At 40.4% G+C, this 22,052-nt stretch overlaps 1 protein-coding gene across 8 annotated transcripts in view; it reads left to right on the forward strand.

The window, feature by feature from the left end:
- Positions 1-22,052, forward strand: part of APBB2 (amyloid beta precursor protein binding family B member 2) — a 336,412-nt gene that overhangs the window by 210,303 nt on the left and 104,057 nt on the right. For 4 of the 8 annotated variants that reach the window (XM_045018103.1, XM_045018104.1, XM_045018107.1 and 1 more), the window contains 4 exons: positions 6,112-6,320; positions 12,182-12,244; positions 12,654-12,739; positions 13,051-13,111. In XM_045018103.1, coding sequence (XP_044874038.1) covers positions 6,112-6,320; positions 12,182-12,244; positions 12,654-12,739; positions 13,051-13,111 — 419 coding nt within the window. The remainder of the gene's footprint in view (positions 1-6,111; positions 6,321-12,181; positions 12,245-12,653; positions 12,740-13,050; positions 13,112-22,052) is intronic. The other 4 variants (XM_045018106.1, XM_045018111.1, XM_045018109.1 and 1 more) reach the window with 3 other exon arrangements.

Genomic DNA, 22,052 nt, shown 5'->3' on the forward strand with positions numbered 1-22,052 from the left:
GAGTTGTACAGAAAACACGCAAACACCAAGCCCCTTTGAAAGACCCTAGCATGGAATTTTTATAGCATTTATTTATAGTGGCTGTGCTTATTGCTTAATCTAATCCAGAATGGATCTTTTTTTTTTTTCTTTCCCTGTGGTTATTATCCTTATCCATTTCATATGGAAGACTTTAGGGAAGAAGTCTCTTTAAGAATATATTCTTGCAGTAGATCATGACTCGTTCTGACATACTGCATGGTAAATAAACCTACCCAAATGCATAGAAATATGTGTTTACTTCATGGAATGCTTCCGTAAATCTCCATCTCTATAGTAATGTACTTTCCTGCTATTGTGAAAACAACTAAAATGGTGCTTGGATTGGGTGCTTTGAGTGATTAAAATAGATAAATAAATTAAACAACTTCCTAATAAAACTATAATTCATGTGGAGATATACATATATTTACCTTTATTTAATTTAAAATGTGAATCCATGTTACATTGTCAATACCTTTCTCTTGAAATGACGCACAAGGACAAGTGAGCCCCAAAATAACCCAACCCTTAATGGCAGCCTTACAATAAAAAATATGTCCCTAATATGGAATATTATTAGGTCTTTGAAACTAGAGCTACACTAGTTCCGAAATTAGTTAATTAAGAGTACATACCCTAAATTCATCCCAGCACATATTTTAGTCCATCTCTGTCTTTTGCTAATAGTATATTTTTAAGGTAATTGAACATTTATTACTCAGATAATGTTTCTTTGGCCCTAACCCAGAGTATTTGAAACTGTATTACATGGTCTGCTTCCAGATGCTTGCAGATAAGAATTACAATCATCTTAATGAATTTTTGTAGAAGTCTTTTTTGTATTATGTCTTAAGGTTTACAACTAGGGTGACCAGATGTCCCGATTTTATAGGGACAGTCCCGATTTTTGGGTCTTTTTCTTATATAAGCTCCTATTACCTCCCCCCAACCCCATCCCCATCCCGATTTTTCACATTTGCTGTCTGGTCACCCTATTTACAACATTCTTCCTGCTGTCACAAAAGCAATTTTGGTTTTTTTTATACTTCAGTGTCATTCCTATTTAGATCTTACTTTGTAACCTGTTACAATAACTATGAATAAACATATGTAATTTCCCTTGCAACTTTTGGTTGGTTGGTTTGGAAGAAATCACTCAATATAAGCATAAAGTAACATTTTGTATTTGCACAGTATGATAATTTTGATCTCAAACTACAACAGAAATAATCTCAAACGATCATAGAATCATAGAAGATTAGGGTTGGAAGAGATCTCAGGAGGTCATCTAGTCCAACCCCCTTCTCAAAGCAAGACCAACCCCAACTAAATCATCCCAGCCAGGGCTTTGTCAAGCCAGGCCTTAAAAACCTCTAAGGATGGAGATTCCACCACCTCCCTAGGTAGCCCATTCCAGTGCTTCTCCACCCTCGTAGTGAAATAGTTTTTCCTAATATCCAATCTAGACCTCCCCTGCTGCCCTTGAGACCATTTCTCCTTGTTCTGTCATCTGCCACCACTGAAAAAAGCCTAGCTCCATCCTCTTTGGAACCCCCCTTCAGGTAGTTGAAGGCTGCTATCAAATCCCCCCTCACTTTTTTCTTCGGCAGACTAAATAACCCCAGTTCCCTCAGCCTCTCCTCATAAGGCATGTGCCCCAGCCCCCTGATCATTTTCATTGCCCTCCGCTGGACTCAATCAAATTTGTCCACATCCTTTCTGTAGTGGGGGGCGCAATACTCCAGATGTGGCCTCACCAGTGCCGAATAGAGGGGAATAATCAATTCCTTCAATCTGCTGGCAGCACTCCTATTAATACAGCCCAATATGCCGTTAGCCTCCTTAGCAACAAAGGCACACTGCTGACTCATATCCAGCTTCTTGTCCACTGTAATCCCCAGGTCCTTTTCTGCAGAACTGCCGCTTAGCTAGTCGGTCCCCAGCCTGTAGCAGTGCATGGGATTCTTCCTAAGTGCAGGACTCTGATGCACTTTATCAGTATAATACATTAAAGAAATTATTTTATCCCTACTTATGTTCCGCTTCATTTAATTATTGTATGTTGTGTAGAACAAGCAAGGGCATTTGATGATTGTCTATTTCCACAAGCAACTTTAGGCTACTTTTTCAAAGATGACCTATATGAACAATAGTTAACACTAACCTCAAACTTCTGAAGATCAGTGAACTTGTAGTCTGACTATCGAGTCCAAAAACTTTAAATAAAATATTTCCTATTATAAAATTGACTGAGGTTAGTTATTCATTATGTGCAAATTCAGAAAAAAACACCCCAGCCTCAGCCACAGCCTCAGAGAAAACAAAATAACTGTGGATCCTTTCCTACGAGGGCAGAATGACCTCACCTTCTCACAGAAGTTGTTTAGCACTTCACAAGGACTCTTTATTCTGAGTCCCATTTAACAGAGCACTTTGTCCTCCATTTTTGTCAGGTGAGAGATTAACATCTCCATCTCTCTGCTTTGATAGCCATTCCACCCAGCTCAGGGGATGGGTTAGAGAGACCATAGGCTGTAGCACTTTGAAGAAGGAAGAGGAAGAATGAGAGTGCCTGCCTCTGTAAAAGGGATAATAATGTCTACCTGCAATGGGAGTTTTGAGGATTAATTGTTTAATGTTCGTAAAATGCTTTGAAAAACATATGGACCTGATCCAACACCCACTGATGTCAATTCAAAGATTTCCATTGACTTCAAATGGGAATGAGCCCTAAATAAGTGTGAAGTATCCCAACCCCCTACTCTTTACAACTGAACTATGCCAAATTATTCATTAAATTTAAGCGTTTAATTTTTTCTCCTTATGACAATGCAAGTTGGTTGTCTTTTCATGCTAGTATGTACTGAAAGGTCCAATGTTTTCTTTATAGACTTTGATGCAACTTTGCTACTTTAGGATTTTATAAATTAGCTATTTCAATGTACTCTTCTATATCTGGTTCTGAAGAATAGCAGCACAGCCACCAATACCTCAGAATGTTGGTTTGGATTTTTCAAACTCTGTGGTAATGTGGCACACAGCTTTTTTTGATGAGCATGACACAGTCAGCTTTTGAAAATATTTGTGCAGTTTTTCTTGTTTTTACTTATCTAACTGTCCCCTTCTCAATAATAAGTTGCTTGGGTCAAGCAAAGGAGGAGTGTGCGAAGTAAAGAGACCAGAACAGAAAGATAGAAAGAAGCTAAATTGTGGAAGGCCTTGTAGAGTGAAATGAGATGCTTGAATGTGATGCAGGATAGCACATAGAATTAGTAAACAAATATTTGGAATATTTAAGATATTCCTGACCTTACTATACAAGTGTTAAGGACTCTCAGATATTGGACCTAAGTTGTGCTTCACGTATAACAGAGGTGACTCAAAACTAAATATTAATGGAAGACTTGTAGTTGGAGGTCTGTGAGCTCTTCAGCTCAGAATTTGCTCATCTTACTGCAGGAATAATAAACTAATGATTCGGGAACAGTATGCATCTCCACTGGAAAAACACTGTAGCTCTTGTCAGTCACCTGGAGCACTGTGTTCGGTTCAAGTCACCCTTGGGGGTGGGGTGGGGGAGGGAATGGGGATCTGTCAGCAAGTATGTCTGTAACAATACAGACCAAAAAAAAAATTCTGGTAATTTTTTTTTTTGATTAATAGATTCCTTACTAGGCATATTAATACAGAACATTGTGTAATTCATTTAAATTACAATACAGAACTGTATTTCCTGCACCTATGAGAAGCAGTGCTAAGGCTTGGGGGAGTCAGGGGTAACAGAGGAGCTCAGGGAGAGGGAGTGAGCCTGGAGGGTGTTGGGTGTGAGTGGGAGGTTTTTCTCTGGGTGTATGTGTGTGCGATTGTTAGGGTGTTAATAATAAAAATAATATAATATATGGAGCTATACCTATCTCATAGAACTGGAAGGGACCCCAAAAGGTCATCAAGTCCAGCCCCCTGCCTTCACTAGCAGGACCAAGTACTGATTTTGCCCCAGATCTCTAAGTGGCCCTCTCAAGGATTGAGCTCACAACCCTAGGTTTAGCAGGCCAATGCTCAAACCACTGAGCTATCCCTCCCCCCAAGCCTCTCCCATGCAGACCCTAGCTGACCCCAAGCCTCTCCCATTCAGTCAGCCCCTGTCCCCGCACTCCTCATCCCCATAGGTCTCTGCAGCCCCTCTCCCCTGTCCCCAGGCTCAACTCTGTCACCCCACTAGCTCCTGAGCCCATGCTCCAGTCTCCCCCCACCCACTAACTATTCTGAACGCCAGTCTCTGACCCCCCAGCAGCTCTGTTTGCCCCATTCTGTCCTAACCTGGCTCCGCAGGCAGGGTTCTGTGACAAACTCTACTCTTGGGGGAATTCTGCAACAATGGGCATAGACTTTTGTATTTTCCCACATTAAAAAACATTTTGCTTAAGAAGTGCTACAGTTCTGCCTTTTGCCCACCAGAGGCTGCCAGCCAGCTGTTCTAGCGCCACAGCGGTCTCTAGTGGGCAAAAGGCGGAACTGGAGCACTTCTTAGGCAAAATGTTTTTTAATGTGGGAAAATTCAGAAGTCTATGCCCATTGCTGGGGAATTCCCCCAGGAGTAGACTAAGAAATGATGACTAAGGTGTATACAAAATAATGAATGGTAGAGAAAGTGAATTGAGTGTGCCTGTATATCTTTTTTCATAATGCAAGAACAGGAAGCATTCAGTTAAATTAATAGGCAATACATTTATAATATTTTTTAGACCTTGGAGCTTGTTTCCACATGATGGAGGTCAAGAGTTTAAGATTTAAAGAAGCATAGATATTTTTACATATATATACTGAAAACCTCCACAGGTACATAGCTAGCATAAGAATTAATTTTTTAGTTAATATAAGTATTACAAAGCTTCATGCTTCAGGGCATAAGCCAGCCAGGGGTTAGGAAGAAATTTATCTTATGGGGAGGGGAGGGGAGAAGGAGGAGGGAGTGATGAGGGTTGGCACTTTCCTTTGAAGCCTCAGGTACTAACTAATGTCACAGTAAAGTTACTGGATCACTAGTCAGATCTGCTGTGACAATTTCTTTGTTTCTGAATTCCCCATTATCTATAGCTCCAAACACTAAGAGGAAACTATTTATTGTCCCAATTTGGTCCCCTTTGGGATGGAACACAGCAGTTATTTAAAAGTGCACAATAGCTCTGTTCAGGAGTTTAATAAAGAAAGTTAAGAATACCATGTCCATCTATAACTGCAAGAAAACATGTAAGCAGGTAGAAAGTAATTGCCCTTGCAGGAACATGGTCATGTTACTAGGGTTAATGTTCCCACTCTATGAAATACACTATGGGATCTTTATTGACTGCAGCTGGTCAATAAAGATCTCTCTAGCAACATAAAATCTGAAGATGTCATTGGTCTGCAGGACAAAATCCTGGCCTCAGTGAAGTCAATGGGAGTTTTACCATTAATTTCAATGGGACTGAGATTTTACCTATGGATTTTTCTTTTACCACTGTGTAAGATCAACAGTTCAAAACTATTTGTATTTTTGAGACAACCAGTTTTAAATATGGTTTTCCCACTGTTAACCATTTTAAATAAGTAAATTTTTTTTTAGTTTCATATTGATGAAAGCTTGTGTGTAATTATTTTTTGTAAGATGATTTTCGCTGTCAAAAGGAATGCTCCCTTTGTGAGTATTGAGGGTGGTTGGTAAGGGAGTTCTGAGAAAGAGGATAGGCAGGGAACAACATCACATTGCCAAGTTATTTAATTGCATATTCTATGTTAATGTACCTGCAGTTATATCCTCGGTATGGTTGGATTTTAAAGGGGGTAGTTTGAGTGATGATATCAAATAATTGCTGTATTAATGCATCTCTGTGTAAGCTGTCCTCCTCTTTGTAGGTTAATTCATGCCATGTTGACCATTTCATCTTTACCTCAATGCTTAATACAGTATAATTTACTTCTGTGACTTTTATTTATTTCTATAAGAACAAGAGCAGTACTAATCCTACATCATATGAGTCAAGACCAGAACTGGAAATCTAAAAAGCATGTCATGTGTTGAATAATACAGGTTTATTTTTCCTTTCTTAGCAGATATATGGAGTGATCACTCATTTCAGACCGACCCCGACTTGCCACCTGGCTGGAAAAAAATCAATGACATTGCTGGGACCTATTATTGGCACATACCAACAGGAACAACCCAGTGGGAATGTCCTGTCTCCATACCAACAGATCTTCAGAGCTCAAGGAAAGGATCACTTAATTCTATTACCCCATCTCCTACCCCAGAAACTGAGGTAAAATGTAGTGACCTCTTACTACTTATATATTGAAAATAAATTAGGATCTCTTTCAACCAGTTACTTGCACATAAAACAGTTAGTAACATAAACTTTAGAATCTGCTACACATTAGCATCTCTAAATTTAGCTGTTTGTTGACAATAAACCATAAATATTTTTTTGTTTTGCCTTTGTCTCACGAAACATCTTAAAGATTTGGATGTGTATATGAAAGGAGACATCACATCCTAGTACAAAATTAGACAGCCTGCATGTGTGATTAATGTGAAATGATTAAGGTTCCCTAGGGTATTGAAGCAATACTTCATTACACAGGTGCAGGCTACATCAAATATTTACACATTAACAGTCTCTTGGCTAGACTCTTTATAATTACATCTTCTCTTAGCGGTTCAGTTGCTAGGAGTGTCACACAAACACATTGGAAGTTACAGTCCAGACGGTAACTACTGAATGTATAGCTTATATTAAATATACAAAGCATTCTAAAGTGAAAGCATTTTAGAATCCTACCAGAAAAATTATCTAAGCACAAACATCATTCTTTTGCGCTGAATTTTTAAACTAGAAACAGGGTGCCCTCCGTCTTCAAGCATTGTGAAAAAGAAGAACACTTGCTAAATATTTTTAAATGGTAATAACCCACTAAAATACCCATTTCTGGAGCAATCCTGTGGGATAACTTATTGATATATGTACATGAAAATATAAAATATACCAAATGGAACAGTAAACTAGAAAAATTGCAGTTCATTTATAATTTTTTAAATATATATATGGTTGGCTTGCCTTGACCAGGCAAACACTTAAATATGTGTAACTTCACTTGCATGATTTGAGGGAGACTACTCACATGAGTGAAGTTATGCTTAGTGTGTGAACTATTTCAGTTGTGGTTCACATCGGTCAAGACTTCTCTGGAATTCACTATATGCCAGATGTGTTGACTATTAAATGGACAAAGTTAAATGATATGAAGGATGAAGAGTGATTGTTACCTCTAAGATAATTCTGAAATTCAGAGGAATTACAAGGGTGCAGAATTTAAAGTGCTACCAATGTTTCCAGTGTAAATTTCTGTATTTTAAAGTTTATAACTCAGTCATAAATTATTTGTCTCATTCTAAAACTGTGTGGACAAGGTTTTGACTTATAACTTGCATCTTTGAAATAACTAAATTATGTAAAAATAAAAATCAATAAGGATGCTAAATTACAGGGGGAAAATATGAATTTGTTTATTCAGTGTGTTTTTTTCTTTCACTGATGGTAAAGTAGCTTTTAATTGTAGGACTGACATTTTTCATTTTAATATGAGAGACAAGTATCTTAGGGCTTGTCTACACAGTGGGGTGATGCATTTTATGAGTATGTGATTTCTAAAACACACTACAGAGTTACACATTAATTGATCTGGATAGATCCTGCTGGTGCACTTTAAAGTAATGCTGTTTGAAACAGTACTATGTTAAAGTACACTAGGGAACCTTTGGTGTGCACCAGGAAGTTCTACATGGACCAATTAATCTGCAACACATTAGTGCACTTTAGAAATTACTCTCTGTAGACAGTATTACCCTACTGTGTAGACAAGCTATTAAAACATTTGGGAATTACTTTAATATTAAACTTTTACATTACAGACAATGGTTTGCCATGATAAAGGAGAATAATTTTTTTTCTGACCTTCACATTAAAATATCATGTGAAATCTATGAATTAAGAAAACAAAGGTTTTGATCCAATATATTAAAAGTCCTGAAAAGGCTGTTATGAATGGTCATGCCAAGGCCAAATATCCAATGCATAGGAGAGGGCCATGTAGATTTTGATACAATGTGGGCACTAACCCTTTAAGGTATCCGCCCAGGCAGAGCATTATACCTGTGCAGATCCCTTTGCAAGATCAGGAACATAGACTGTAGTGTAGAAGTCTCTACACAGTAATTTATATAATAATAATTTCAACCAGCAAGTTCTCAGACAATTAATCTATATTTTAACGAGTCTCTAGGTATGTTTCTAGAATGAAATTTTATGCAAAAAGATGGTCAATGTCAAATTGCAATAGGAAATTGTCTCCAAGAGTTTCTCCATTTTGTTTTGCAAATTTCTAACACATGATGATTAAGTAATGTTGATTTTTGGACTGTACCAGTGCTGAAGCAGCAGTGTAATAGGATACCACACACGTTTTCAGATAGGAGGACCATGTCCCTGGACTGGCAAGGTCTGGGAACACTGCGGAGGCAGGTAGCTGAGACCCTGACAGGAAAGGGATGGGAAGGGAAGGTCAACTTGTGACTCTGTCTAGCAACCTCTTTGGCTAACTGAAGTGAAACGTCACTGCAATATCAGGAATTTTGAAGTTAAATAAAAGATGGAATTGAGGGAGGACTCCAGTATGTTTTATTTGGTTCTGGCAAGAGGGATATGGAAAGAAAAACAATGTTACTATGAACTAATCTTCTTAGCGTATGTGCAATGTGCCTCAGGTGGTACGTGACTAGGATTCATCACCGAATCTGGTCCACTGGTTGGATCATTAGCTTCCCCGGGTTGGGCTGGGTACTGATGGGGAGTGCAACAGAGGCGGCTCTCTGTTTTTTGTCACCCCAAGCATGGCAGTCAGGGAGCCTTTGGTGGCGTATCTGAGGGAGGTCTGCCGGTAACGCGGATTCGGCGGCGATTCTGTGGCTGATCTGCTGGTCCCACGCCTTTGGCATACCCACTGCCGAATTGCCGCCGAAGACGCGGGATTGGCGTACCTCCTGCAGAAACGCCACCGAAGGCTCCCTGACTGCTGCCCTCACGACGACCGGTACACCCCCCCCCCCCCCCCCCCCCCGGTTTGCTGCCCCAGGCACACGTTTGCTGAGCTAGTGCCTGGAGCCGCCTCTGAGTGTAACGTGAATGCTGATCCATGCCCCCCCAATAGAAACCAAAGAATTCAAAGTCTAGTCTGTCACCTTCCTTTTTATGTTTTTCTCTGGATTTTCACAAGTCTCAAATTGGCACTTGATATTATTTTCTGTAAGTACCTCAGTAGCTCCGGGCAACTCAAGGATAGTGTTGGTCTCAGTTTAGAATGCTCTTGTTTTTGTTGGACTGTAGCCCACCCTGAATGCTCCATACACATTTTTTTTAAAATGTGTGAATGGTATTCTGTGTCTACCGTGTTTTTTATTTAATCAGAGAATTTGTGATACCATTAGTTAAACATTTCACTGAAAACATGGATTTTGGTATGGAATAATTTGGTGTGGAAGGCTTGTTAGTTCATTCCTCTGCATTGTGGCATGATTCATATAACTTCCGTAGAAAAAGTTGGTGGATTACAGGTTTCAGATGAATGAAAGAGAGTGAGCTGGAATAAAGTACCATTATACAGGGAACACTGCAGTTCAGCCCCAATATAACCTTTTTCCATCCGTTCACAAGAGTTTGCTTTAGCGTTACCATACTTCCCTGGTTAGAAACCCCCAGCCCTCTTACACTCTAATTGAGATTTGTTTATTTGTGCTGTTTCAGGTTTCTCAGATAAACACTTAGATATATTTTCTTCCTCAACAGCTAATATTCTTACCCTTTTAAAGATCCTTTTTCTCATTCATTTATTTTTCTTTGTGTCCCTGTCTCTTAACTAAAGTGATATTCTGAAGCATTGCTTCAATCAGTAGAACATAGCCTTGAGTTGAAAGTGATTCTAATTTGACAGATATCCTTAAGGAAGGCTTGTAAGGAACAAAGACAAAAGTCAGATATTGTTTCATAGTATATTTTGATATGAATATTTAATACAAGGAAGATGAGTTAATCCAACACAGAGAAGCAGAGAAACATTGGGTAGGGGGAAAATGACTCTATTAATGCAAATAACCAAAAAAAAAATTGGTCCAAATTGAAAAAAGTAGAAAAAAATTAGTGTGTTCTCAAATTTATTATGTTTTTTGTTGGTTACAAGACATTTTTTTCCTGCTTTTATAGCAGCAGATGCTCCTGTGCCATTTTCATCAGCACAGGAAATGGCTCTGGTGTAATTGTAGGTTAAGAATAATTTGAAAAATCCCGTGCCCTGTTCAGAGAAAATGGTAAATAATACTAAATATGTGGGTTTTATATACCTTTTTAAAAACTATCTTGAAAATATGTTTGACCATGAACAATTTATAGAATACTCTTCATTAAGTTATTGAATAAATGTATTTGAGAACCTTTATGTTCAGTATATAAAATATCCTCTTCCAAGTTTTTAAGATTATTTTTATCTTGTTGCCTTTTTCCTTAATTATATCTTGCAGCCAAAAGCAAATTTAGTATCAGCAGAACATGGGGAGTTACTTTTTATATTTAATCTTAGCATATTTGAAGGTTTAAGATGAATTCCCTAAATTAATCCTTCTGTACCTGGAAGCATAGATTTTCAGAAAAGATCTAACTGATGGTATGAATTTCATTAGTTTCTTTATGTTATTAATGACCACTAAATTCCAGGTACAGTTTAACAGGATGACAGCTACCGCAGGAGCTGTTCTATCCAGGAGTTTCTGCAGCATGGCTGTTTCAGGAACATCTCCTAAACTCAAGGATCTGTAGCACAAGTTAATTCAGAATTAGGTTGTGTTAATTTGGAGTAGGTCAGCCTGAACAGAGCTTTTTAATACTGGGGAATTTAATGGGAGGAAAGAGATGGTCTAATGTCATCTAAATATCATATTCTCCCTCCACAGCAGTTGAGTACCTCCTGTTCAAGTCCATGGGAGTTACTCGTGGAGAAGAAGAATAGGGACCCTATGATTGGCACTTAAGCTGTGTCTATCCTATGAGCTGGGGATGTGATTCCCCTGCTTGTGTACACATACTTGTGCTAGCTCTCACTGGACAAGCACAAGTATAAATAGCAGTGTAGCCTTGGCAGCACAGGTATTGGCAATGGAGATGAGTACGCATTCGCCTGAAACCAGTGGGTACGTACTCGGCACAGCTAAGCCAGGCCTGTGCTGCTGCTACCGGTGCTACTGTGGCTACACCACTATTTATACTCACGCTAGCTCCATGTGAGCCAGGAAATCACACTCCCAGCCCGTAGAGCAGACATAATGTTAAATGACTGCCCTCTAGCACTCTTTGCAGAAACTAGTGCAACTCTCAGCTTGTTGATACTGATTTAACAGTGTTAAAAATGTGCATTTGATGGATTATATAGCAGTTTCCTTATAGACTTTTGAATGAGGTTAAGGACATTTGTTGTTTATTTAAAAACACACACACACGAAAGTTGTGTTAGATTGTTCAGAATTGTTTTTGTTGCAAGAAGTCTGCCTGTGCTTCCTACTAATCACCTTTTCCCGTCCATTGTCCTTTTTTCTTCCTGCGATCTGGAAATTATTTGACCCTTCTGCTGTACATTGCCTTCTATTTCAGTGTTTCCAGCTCATACTATATTTAGAGTAGAATACTCAACAAATGAACCTCAGAGAAATGGAAATTCCATTTTTCTCTGAATTGCTGTTTTGTAGCCGGTCATAGTAGTTATGGCCAACATTCACATTCAGACTCATTTTGCTTGCTTTCAAGATCATACCTGAAGAGTAATCTCATTGTCTGTTTTTAATTTATATTAACTTTTCCTTATTCCAATCATTTGTTTTGGTAAGTAACTGTAGAAACATCTCCTCCCAATTTCCCCCCCTCATCCAAATGCCATTGTACAGTGGACTAACAAATTGAAGTTTTGAGGTGATCTGTTCCCTAACCCATCCTGTAAATATCAATGCTAACAACAGTGTCTTGTGTTTTTTTTCTTTTTTTTTTTATCAATGTGCTTCTTCCTGTGTGAATAATTATATGTCTAGAAACAGCCATGGAGTGATTTTGCTGTACTGAATGGGGGAAAGATTAATAGTGACATTTGGAAGGCAAGTATATTGTCAGATTTTAGAATATTTAATACTATTACCCTTGTTTTTGCATGGCAGTGGCTGTATTTTATTTTATTTTTTTTTGCTCCACGAATATCATTCATAATATAGGCCAAAGTAAACGGGGTATTGCTAGGGATATCTAGCACACAAACATGCTGCCATTTTCTGATCTTTGCACTTAGAATGGATTCAGTCTAAATCAACAGGGTAAATATCATGTTGTAAAAATAAGATGCCTGCACTGAATGAAAAATAATTTGAAAATATATGCATGCTTTTTTAACTTTATCCGGAAACACTGTATGCTTCTTGGCAGGGAGGATTTTATTTCTCTTTGAAATTAGAGGTAATTTGCTGTAGCACATGCCTAATAATGTATTAATAATGGTATGTTTATCTCTAGGACCTTCATGCAGCCACAGTGAATCCAGACCCCAGTCTAAAAGAATTTGAGGGAGCAACGTTACGCTATGCGTCTTTGAAGCTCAGGTATGTTGTTTTAAGAAATCTCCATAGAGTGGCCAGCTTAAATATGTTGCGCTGTGCTATAAACTATATTGACTGTAAACCTGATTTTATCAATATTTATTCAGTGTTATTTCATTGTTGCCTTGTACTCCCCTGTCTGTCTGTATCCATCTGTTGTCTCTTGTCTTATACTTAGATTGTAAGCTCTTTGGAACAGGGACTATCTTTTTGTTCTATGATTGTACAGTGCCACAGTGGGGTTCTGATCCATGACTAGGCTCCTAGACGCTATGGTAATACAAATAATTAATAATAATATTTTTTCATAACAGAAATGCTCCTCGGTCAAATGAAGATGATTCCTGTAGCATCAACAGTGATCCAGAAGCCAAGGTCTGTAAGAAAATATTTAAATGGGTTAGCAATTAAGCTTGTAATTGTAAACAATGCATGCAGGTAGCAAGTTGTTTTCTAGGTTTAAATTTAAATACCCCTCTCAAGATGTTAATCATAGAATCATAGAATCATAGAATTCAAGATCAGAAGGGACCATTATGATCATCTAGTCTGACCTCCTGCATGATGCAGGCCACATAAGCCGATCCACCCACTCCTGAACTAATTCTCTCCCTTGTTGGTTGAAATGGTAATATTTTGGCACAATGCACATAAATTTTAACTATGTAAGTCTGTAAGAGTATGTATATACTGCAATGTAAGCCCGGACTCCCTTTCATCTACATGCAAATTTATCAGACTTGGGCTTGGTCCAAGGATCCTAGTACCCTACAGGGGTGGAGGGTTTGAGCCTGGGTCAAGCTGAGACCCAGGGTTTGAGCTCTATTGCTTTGCAGTGTTGACGCAGCCCCTGCATCTCGGGTCCTAGGAGTCCGCCAAAGTATCCCACGATCCCATGGGCCAACTTCCTTTGTCATCTCTACTCCAGTCGACTCTAGGGAGTTTCTGTCTTGTATGTGCTTTCACTGTTCATGCTTGTTCATGCCCTTTTTTTTCCTGTGTGGTTCTGTTGTTACTGGTGTTTGATGTTTTAATGGCACCTAGCCTGCCTGGCAATCGGTTAATGCTGTGCTTTTCTAATACACATATAAATAAAGCTTTTTATTTAATCAAGAAAGTTGATTGCTATCTCTGCATCATATCATACAATGCCCATGTAAAATAATAAAGGTAAATACATGATCAGGGACAATTAGGCGTTAAAACACTATTCCTCAGTACAGTTGTCTATATGAATCCATACTTCACTCACTTCCTTACATCAATCCCTACTGTAAATCCCTCCCTCCCCATTTCATAAGTCGTCATGTCATTCATAAATAAACTGTATGGCAGTTAACTCCTCACCCCTCCTCACCCCTCCCCAAGCACTGAAATATCCCACAATCAGTGAGCCCTATCCCACCCCCACAAGCACATTCATAAAGGTGCTTATTCGCCCTCTTCCGCTGGGCCATGCAAGTCCATAATGTGGGAGCACAAAGCCTCCCCGACTTCTGTTGTGTAGCTACATCCAGCTCTAGCTGTGGTAGCTGCACTTTCTGCTGAGGGTACCGATTCAGTGGCCCCTTGCTGACATAGGTCCATTCAGGGGGGAAGTGGCTCACCTCTGGCTTCACCTCTTCTTTGCTGTGAAGAGCACAGCAAGCTCCATTAATGTGGACAGCATTGATGACACTGGCATTCAAATGGGTCTATAAACATCTCCAACAGGCTTTCAGTCTGCCAAAAACACACTCAACACCCATTCTACACCTGCTGGGAGTGTAATTTTGCCAGGGCCTCTGAAATTAGGGTATGGTTTATAAGCCAATGCAAAAAGGGGTATGTGGGGTCCCCCAGAATAACAGTGGGGACAGTAACTCCATTTCTGACAATGTCAGTTGGTGGGGCTAATGTCCCAGCCTGTCCTGAATGTCGATTTCTGATTGGCAAAAAACTTGTGCATCATGAACTTTCCCAGTGCAACCCACGCTGACATTCATAAATTGGCCTCTCTGGTCCATAAGGGCCTGCAAAGCAATGGGATAGTACCCAGTGCGGTTTATATACTTGTGCTCCTTGAGGAGGGCAAATGATTGGCACAAGTCCCATCTATAGCCCCATTGCAGTTTGGGAATCCCATTCTCTCAAAGTCGGCAATTACTTCAGGAATATCTTGTATGCCCCCACCTTCGGGTAAACCTTACACCTGATTGCCTCAGAAACCTCTGCTTACAGTCGTCTTTCCAACACCAAACTGGTTGGCAGCAGACCCATAGCATTCTGGGCAGCCAGCTTCCAGATAGTTATAGCCACCCATTTCTGGACCAGCAATGGTGCTGTCTTGCATGTATCTTTACACTGGAAGGTCAAGGCAGTCTGCTCACAAAGCTCCAGAAATGTAGCTTTATTCATGCAAAAGTTCTGGACCCACTGCCGGTCATTCTGGTTTGTATGACGATGTGATTGGGCCTGCGCCATGTGAGTTCTGGTCTACGTAGTGGGCATCAGCGGCTATACTGAGTGTTATGAACAGCATCAACCAGTTTGAGTCTGTGATGCCTGGACTCCTCTTCCTGCTCTGTCTGGTGCCTTTGGTGGGTCAGGAAACACTGCCAAAATATCCACCAGTGTCTCTCAGAAGCTCTGCCCATTTCCTTACACTGGAGTGAAAGTGCAAGCAAGAGAAGTTCTTCAAAAGGTGCCCTCCCCCATGTTGCTGGCTCTGGTCGCTGGGAGTGCACAGACCAAAATGTCTGCTTGGCAGGATGTGTTGTTGGGCTGTTCAAACTTCCTGTAATGTGCAGAGTGGAGGCAAGTTTTCCCACAGTGCACTACGGTCAAAGGGCTTGAGCAGCCACATTTCATGAGGGCACCAGGGAGTCTGGTATCTGGTTGGTTTGACTTGGGTCTGTGTGCTGCAATGTGGACACTGGAGCCCCAGGTTCAAGTCTGTGTTATAAAATTCTTAATGTAGGGTTAACAATCAGTGTAGATATTCAAGCCTTGTGTTCTCTAACCCAGGGTCAGCTGACTTGAGTCCCGCTAAGCCTAGGCTTACATTTCAGTGTAACCATATCCATAATGTCAATAAAAATAGCAGGACTAAATCCTCATTCAAGTGGACTGAAAAATACCCTTACGGGTGTTGTTTCTTTAAACTGACTAAAGCCAAGAAATTCAGTGTTAGGGCTAGAACTCCTATTGACACTCCAGACTTAACTGACTCCTTTGGTAGTACAATTGAGTTTCACATCCTACAGCAAAAAAACTTCAGGACCAGACTTCAAAGAGAAACTGCTGAGCTTCAGTTCATCTGCAAATTTGACACCATCAGCTCAGGATTAAATAAAGACTGTGAATGGCTTGCCAACTACAGAACCAGTTTCTCCTCCCTTGGTTTTCACACCTCAACTGCTTGAACAGGGCCTCATCCTCCCTGATTGAACTAACCTCGTTATCTCTACCTTGCTTCTTGCTTGCATATATATACCTGCCCCTGGAAATTTCCACTACTTGCATCCGACAAAGTGGGTATTCACCCACGAAAGCTCATGCTGCAAAATGTCTGTTAGTCTATAAGGTGCCACAGGATTCTTTGCTGCTTTTACACCTTGAACTGCGACCTTGTTGCTACTGTGTGTTGTCAGATGCTACCAGTGTGGTGGTCTGCTCTGTTTAAATGTTGATATCACTCGGCTGCGTGCGTGTGTTCCCTCGGTGTGCTGTCCCAGCTCTTCGAAGATAGCTGACACAGCAGACCCGAAGAGAACCCCCAATGACCACAGAGTCTAGTACGGTACGAAGGCACGTCGGCCAGGTTTATTGTTGAAGAAAAGCACAGTCTCCAACTCCCTGGCAAACGTAGTCCAAGGTGCTGCTAAGATACAGCTAGACAGTACATATGTGCTCCTTGACAATGGATTCAGCTCAGTCAGTGGTGGGACTTTCCACTGCCCCCTCGGCTGGACAAAGACACTGCCCCAGGGATGCATTCTTATACACAAGTACAAACAAGTTACACATCACTCCTGACGTATTGAGATGCAACCCTTCTACGTAGCAAGGTACAACCCCTCTACGTAGTAAGGTGCCGCCTCTCACCTTGTACATGTTGGTTCGACCAAATCAACTCTATCCATCATATTACCCTTTTGGCCCTGTCATTGGGATGGGTCAGCCTATTCCTTGTTATCTGTGTGGAATGTGCAAGCATGTGAATGTTCTGATATCTAGTGTTCAGTACCTTTTAGGTACGGATCTTCTTGCAGCATCAGCCCTTTCCTTGCCAGCTTCTGTGAGCAGGGCCTGCCTCTGGCTCACAGCTTAACTTTGCTTTATGTTAGCAAAGTCTTGACCATTACTTTAGTTCAGGCCTCATACCGGGCCTCTGATACCAAGGTTTATATCTTAGGGCCTCCTCTTACTACACTGTGGTCCAGGTCTCTCCACACAAGGGGTGAATTAAGGACTGAATGTCAACCTAAAGTCTGAAATTATTTCCTTTTGTGTTTAAATCAGACCCTTTGTTGTTATTTTAGTAGAGCTTTGTTTTTTAAAAGTGTGCATGTTTGAGTACATATCTCCACATCTGTCATTTAAGTATTTTGTGGGGTACTTTGATGTGTTGTACATGTACATTTTTAGAGATGCTCATGATCTCTAATTTGAAATCCAAATAATTTATATACTCTTTTCTGCTATGTCATCAATCTACAGTGATTGACAGAGGGAACATAATCTTATATGTTAAAGATGCTATTTAACAGATCTAATAGTTACAGTGGTATTTCCAAACACACTTTGGGGGAAATAGACTGCTCAGTTTTCTTAGTTTTCTGTTTGCACAATTATTAGTCAGTACATGCATTTTGAGTTAACAGGCTGATCATTTAAAAAGCAAAGGTTCAAAAAGGAAAACGTGGTAATCCTAAATTCTGAGTACAGTTTAACAGGATGGCAGCTGCTGCTGCAGTAGTGAGAAGCATAGGTCTTCACACAGTACAGTTTAACAGTAGTGAGAAGCTGCTGCTGCAGTAGTGAGAAGCATAGGTCTTCACACACCAGCCAAGAAGCTGGCCTCTTAAAAAATAAATCTTACAGGCTGATGTAGAACAAGGAGGTAATAATTGGACAAGCTGGATTCTGCACCAGGTGATTTTGCAAAGGTTAATGTTATACGCCTGTTCTGCATGAAAGTCTGTGGCAGTATTGCTGTGGGCCACCAAGAAGTTTTGTTTCTTCAATCCCTTTCCCTTGCTTATATATGTCTATTCATTTAGAATGCAAGCTCTATGGGATAGGAACCAGTCTTCTGTATCAGTGCAGCACCTAGCACATGGTTGACACTCTATAAATTATTAATAATAACTGAGCACTCGTGTTTCTGGGATCTCCACAATGGGCAGGAGAAGGGACCATGAGAAATGAAGTCAGGAATATGAAGAAAAACAACTGTACTTACTGTGGGCCCTTTCTTTTCTGTATCAGTTACTGTAGTCAGTACATGCTGTGCACTACTGGCTTGTTGAGTCATTATAGTGGTGGTGGTAGTAATGCCTAAATCTCTTGTTCTACCTGTGTGACTTCATGACACTAACATTTTTTATTTTCATAGCATCTTTCATTCCTCAAACTCTTTACAAACTACATACTTTATGGACACCATCATTGTACTGTACCTATCTATGACACGAGAGGCTGACAACGACTTGCTGCATGCTACACAGTACAGGGATGGGAAATGTTGGCCAAAGGGTCTAGGGCAAATCATTACCCTTACGAAAAGTGCTATGGGATCTCTAATGCCCACCACAGACAGGGGTTTACAATCTGAACCCCCTCACCTCCCAGTAAACTCCATTGTAGTCAGTTTATTCAGAAGGATATAGGGTTGAGAGAACCCTGCTTGGATTTGAAGCGGTGGTTTCAGAAAGGCTAGGTGCATCAAACTAGTAGTTTTAGCTCCTTAAGCATCCCCTTTCACACGTCATCTGTATCATTTTTGTTAGATTTGTATTTTTTATTTTAGTGTAACATGTGGCAGAAAGTACAGTTTTCTTCCTTTGATTTTTTAGGTGCATTTGATATGTATTTTTTTTCTACTTTGAAGAATTAAAATCCCAAACCAGAGAATTTTTTTTACGTTTTAGTTTATTAAAGTGACAGTAGTTTTAAAACATATTTACAAAGAAAGCTAGTCAGTATGTTTTAAATAGGAAAAAAGTAAGGGTTATTGTTTTAATTCAAACACCCCCCCCCACCCCCAGAGACGGTTCTGAATATTGTACCGTTTTCAGCAAAGAAAACTGTTTGCCACCTTGTGGACAACCATGAGAATTATTTTCTTGCAAAACCTATTTCTGTAAATGTCTAATTATATTTGAAAGTGTTGGTGCCAGGAAAGAGCTCATAGCTGGTGTTCAGGTAGTTGCTGGTACAGGTAAAGTGTGATTCATCAACCAAAACAGTCAGATAATCAGAGTTATCAGTAAACAGAAATTGTTTCTATATGCATTTTGATCTAGGGCATAAATTCAAATTTCAGATAATTGGGAATTGGATAGAGAAGATAGAAAAGCGGAAAAAATGATTGATTGAACTCTGCTTTATTTAAATAATGTATTTCAGTGGGAATTTATTGAGGAGGAGACAATGCTAGGCTAACCACTAGTTTAGTATATAAGCATTTTGCTTCAGGGAATTATCTGTTTATTCTAAGATACATGAAAATGAATTTGATTTGGAGTACACAGTGGACAGCTACTCAAATCACAGAAACCGCTCCCTCTTGGTTAATTTAAGGCCCAATCCTGCAACTTGTTAAATGTTACCTGGAAGATGCTGAGGACTCCAAACTCTAATGCTGGAATGGGAATTGAGGTGCTAGGCACCTCCCAGGATCAGTTGCACAGACTGTAAATTCCTGTTGTAGGCATTGGACTGTCTACATGATTGTAAAATCCCATGTTTACCTATACCACTATATAAAAGGTAATATTTTGCCACGACTGGCATTCTGCTCAGAAGGAAGGTGTAGCAATGGCTCAGTGAGGGGGGGGAGAGCGGTGATTTACACTTTGTCTGGCTCCCATGGGGTAAGATTCCTCTTCTTTCAACTTAATATGCAAAATGTTAATCTAAAACATAGACAAAAATGTCAGTGTACTTGATGCTAAGCTTCCTTTTTACTCCATGTTTGTCATTTTACCTTTTCCTCACTGAAGGACTATTGAGAAAGATCTCAGCTAGGCTTATTGGCTGTCTAGCAGATCTATTTTACATTCCCATTTTCTTGTCTTATTCACACCTAGCAATGGCTGTGGCTGTTGCTGTGATTGCTCCATACTCAAGCCTTTCTCCCTGACTGGTTCTACTTGCCCCCTATTTCTCTTTTGCAATTGTGAAAGGATGGAAGATGGTATCAGAATCTGGCCCTTAGTTTTGCTGAGTAGTACCTTCTTCACAGTTATTTCCATTGAAATCAAAGAGAACTACAGCATGAGAGTCTGGATCTCTGTGTGTTTGTTTCATGCAGCACTGAGCACATTGTCAGTGTTTCGCAAAAACACAGCATTTTAATTTTCATAAGGCGTGGTGATTAGTTTAGATTTGCGAAAACATTTTAGCACTATGCAAAATAATATTTTGCAAAACAGAAAGTAAAGCTGGCATTGTGCAGTCATATAGTAATGTAGCCACAATTCTTACGGAAGAAGACACAACAGAAATGTCTTGCCTCTTTGGATATTCAGTCAGCTAGCACATAATCTTTTGATTTACATTATTCGTAGATTGGCAATCCAAATTCCACTCCAAGGAACTGGACAGAGAATTTTGGCTTGAAGACAATGGTGCTTTTTCACCAAGTTCTTAGATATTAGAAGAGAACCACTAGGAAATAAGGCCTCCCTGGAAACCACTCTGTCCCAAAGGATGTGTCTATGAAGTATGCAGTAGCCTGTAGCATTGAAGTCAACAGACTCGAGCTCATGGAGCTTCTACTACCACTCTAAAAATAGCTGTGTAGACAGTGCTTTTAAATTTGTGGCTTAGGCTGGATCTCAGGCTCTGAAGCCTACCCCCTGCCCTCCATTTGGAAATGGCATCCACCTCTACTAGACACATCATTGCGAAAAATGGCCCTGCAAAATCAATACGCAGACATTCCTAGGAGCTGATAGCCATTCCCAGAGGTGTAATGGCACTATTTAGGCATGTGCTGTACTTGTTGGCATCCTGAAATTCCTTAGCAAGAAGCTCTATCTGTTGGTCAATGCTTGGCCACCATACAAAACTTCAGGTGAGTGCCTTCATTTTTACTACCCTTAGGTGGTCTATGTGGAGCTCTTCTAAAATTCTTGTGTGCAGTCTAATAGGTATAACAACACAAATTCCCCACATGACACATGCTTGATGTATGGTAAAATCACCATTGCATGTGTATGGGTGCCAGATTAGGGATGTCATTATATTTGGCCCTTCACTAGCCTGAGCTAGCGTGGGATCCCTCTTGTTTCTGATCAATCACACTACAAGTCACTGGGGCACATCTAATGTGAAACAAGTTGACAAATGCGATAGATTCTGTCTCTATTACAGGTCACTGTTCATCTAGCCAGGGGAGGCAAGAGAGCCCATCTGCATTTGCGTGCACTTCTGTTTTTTTGAATTCAATGTCATAGACATTACTAACTAAGGAGAACTTCCTAACTATAAGAATAGTAGGACAATGGCCTAGGGAAGTCATGGAATCTCCTTCACTGTAGGTTTTCAAAAGGATGCTGGATAGCCATCTGTCTTGGATGGTTTAGACCAGTGTTTCCCAAACCTGGGACGCTGCTTGTTTAGGGAAAGCCTCTGGCGGGCCGGGCTGGTTTGTTTACCTGTCGTGTCCACGGGTCTGGCCGATCGCGGCTCCCACTGACCGCGGTTTGGCGCTTCAGGCCAATAGGAGCTGCTGGAAGTGGCGTGGGCCTAGCGACATACTGGCCGCCACTTCCAGCAGCTCCCACTGGCCCGGAGCAGCAAACCGTGGCCAGTGGGAGCCGCGATTGGCCGGACCCGTGGACACGGCAGGTAAACAAACCGGCCCGGCTCGCCAGGGGCTTTCCCTAAACAAGTGGCACCCCAAGTTTGGGAACACTGGTTTAGACACAACAAATGCTGCATCTTGGCAGTGGGTTAGACTTAGATGACTCTTGCGGTCCCTTCTAACCCTATGGTTCTACGATTTTATGATTCTAGGAGAGCCCAGTGTTGCATACATGCTGTCATTGTCATAGAAACTCCCTTCCTCAGATGAAGGATTGCTACTAGGGGTTGGTGGTCCATG

This window comes from Mauremys mutica, chromosome 5, assembly GCF_020497125.1.
Source record: "Mauremys mutica isolate MM-2020 ecotype Southern chromosome 5, ASM2049712v1, whole genome shotgun sequence".
Lineage (NCBI taxonomy): Eukaryota > Metazoa > Chordata > Testudines > Geoemydidae > Mauremys > Mauremys mutica.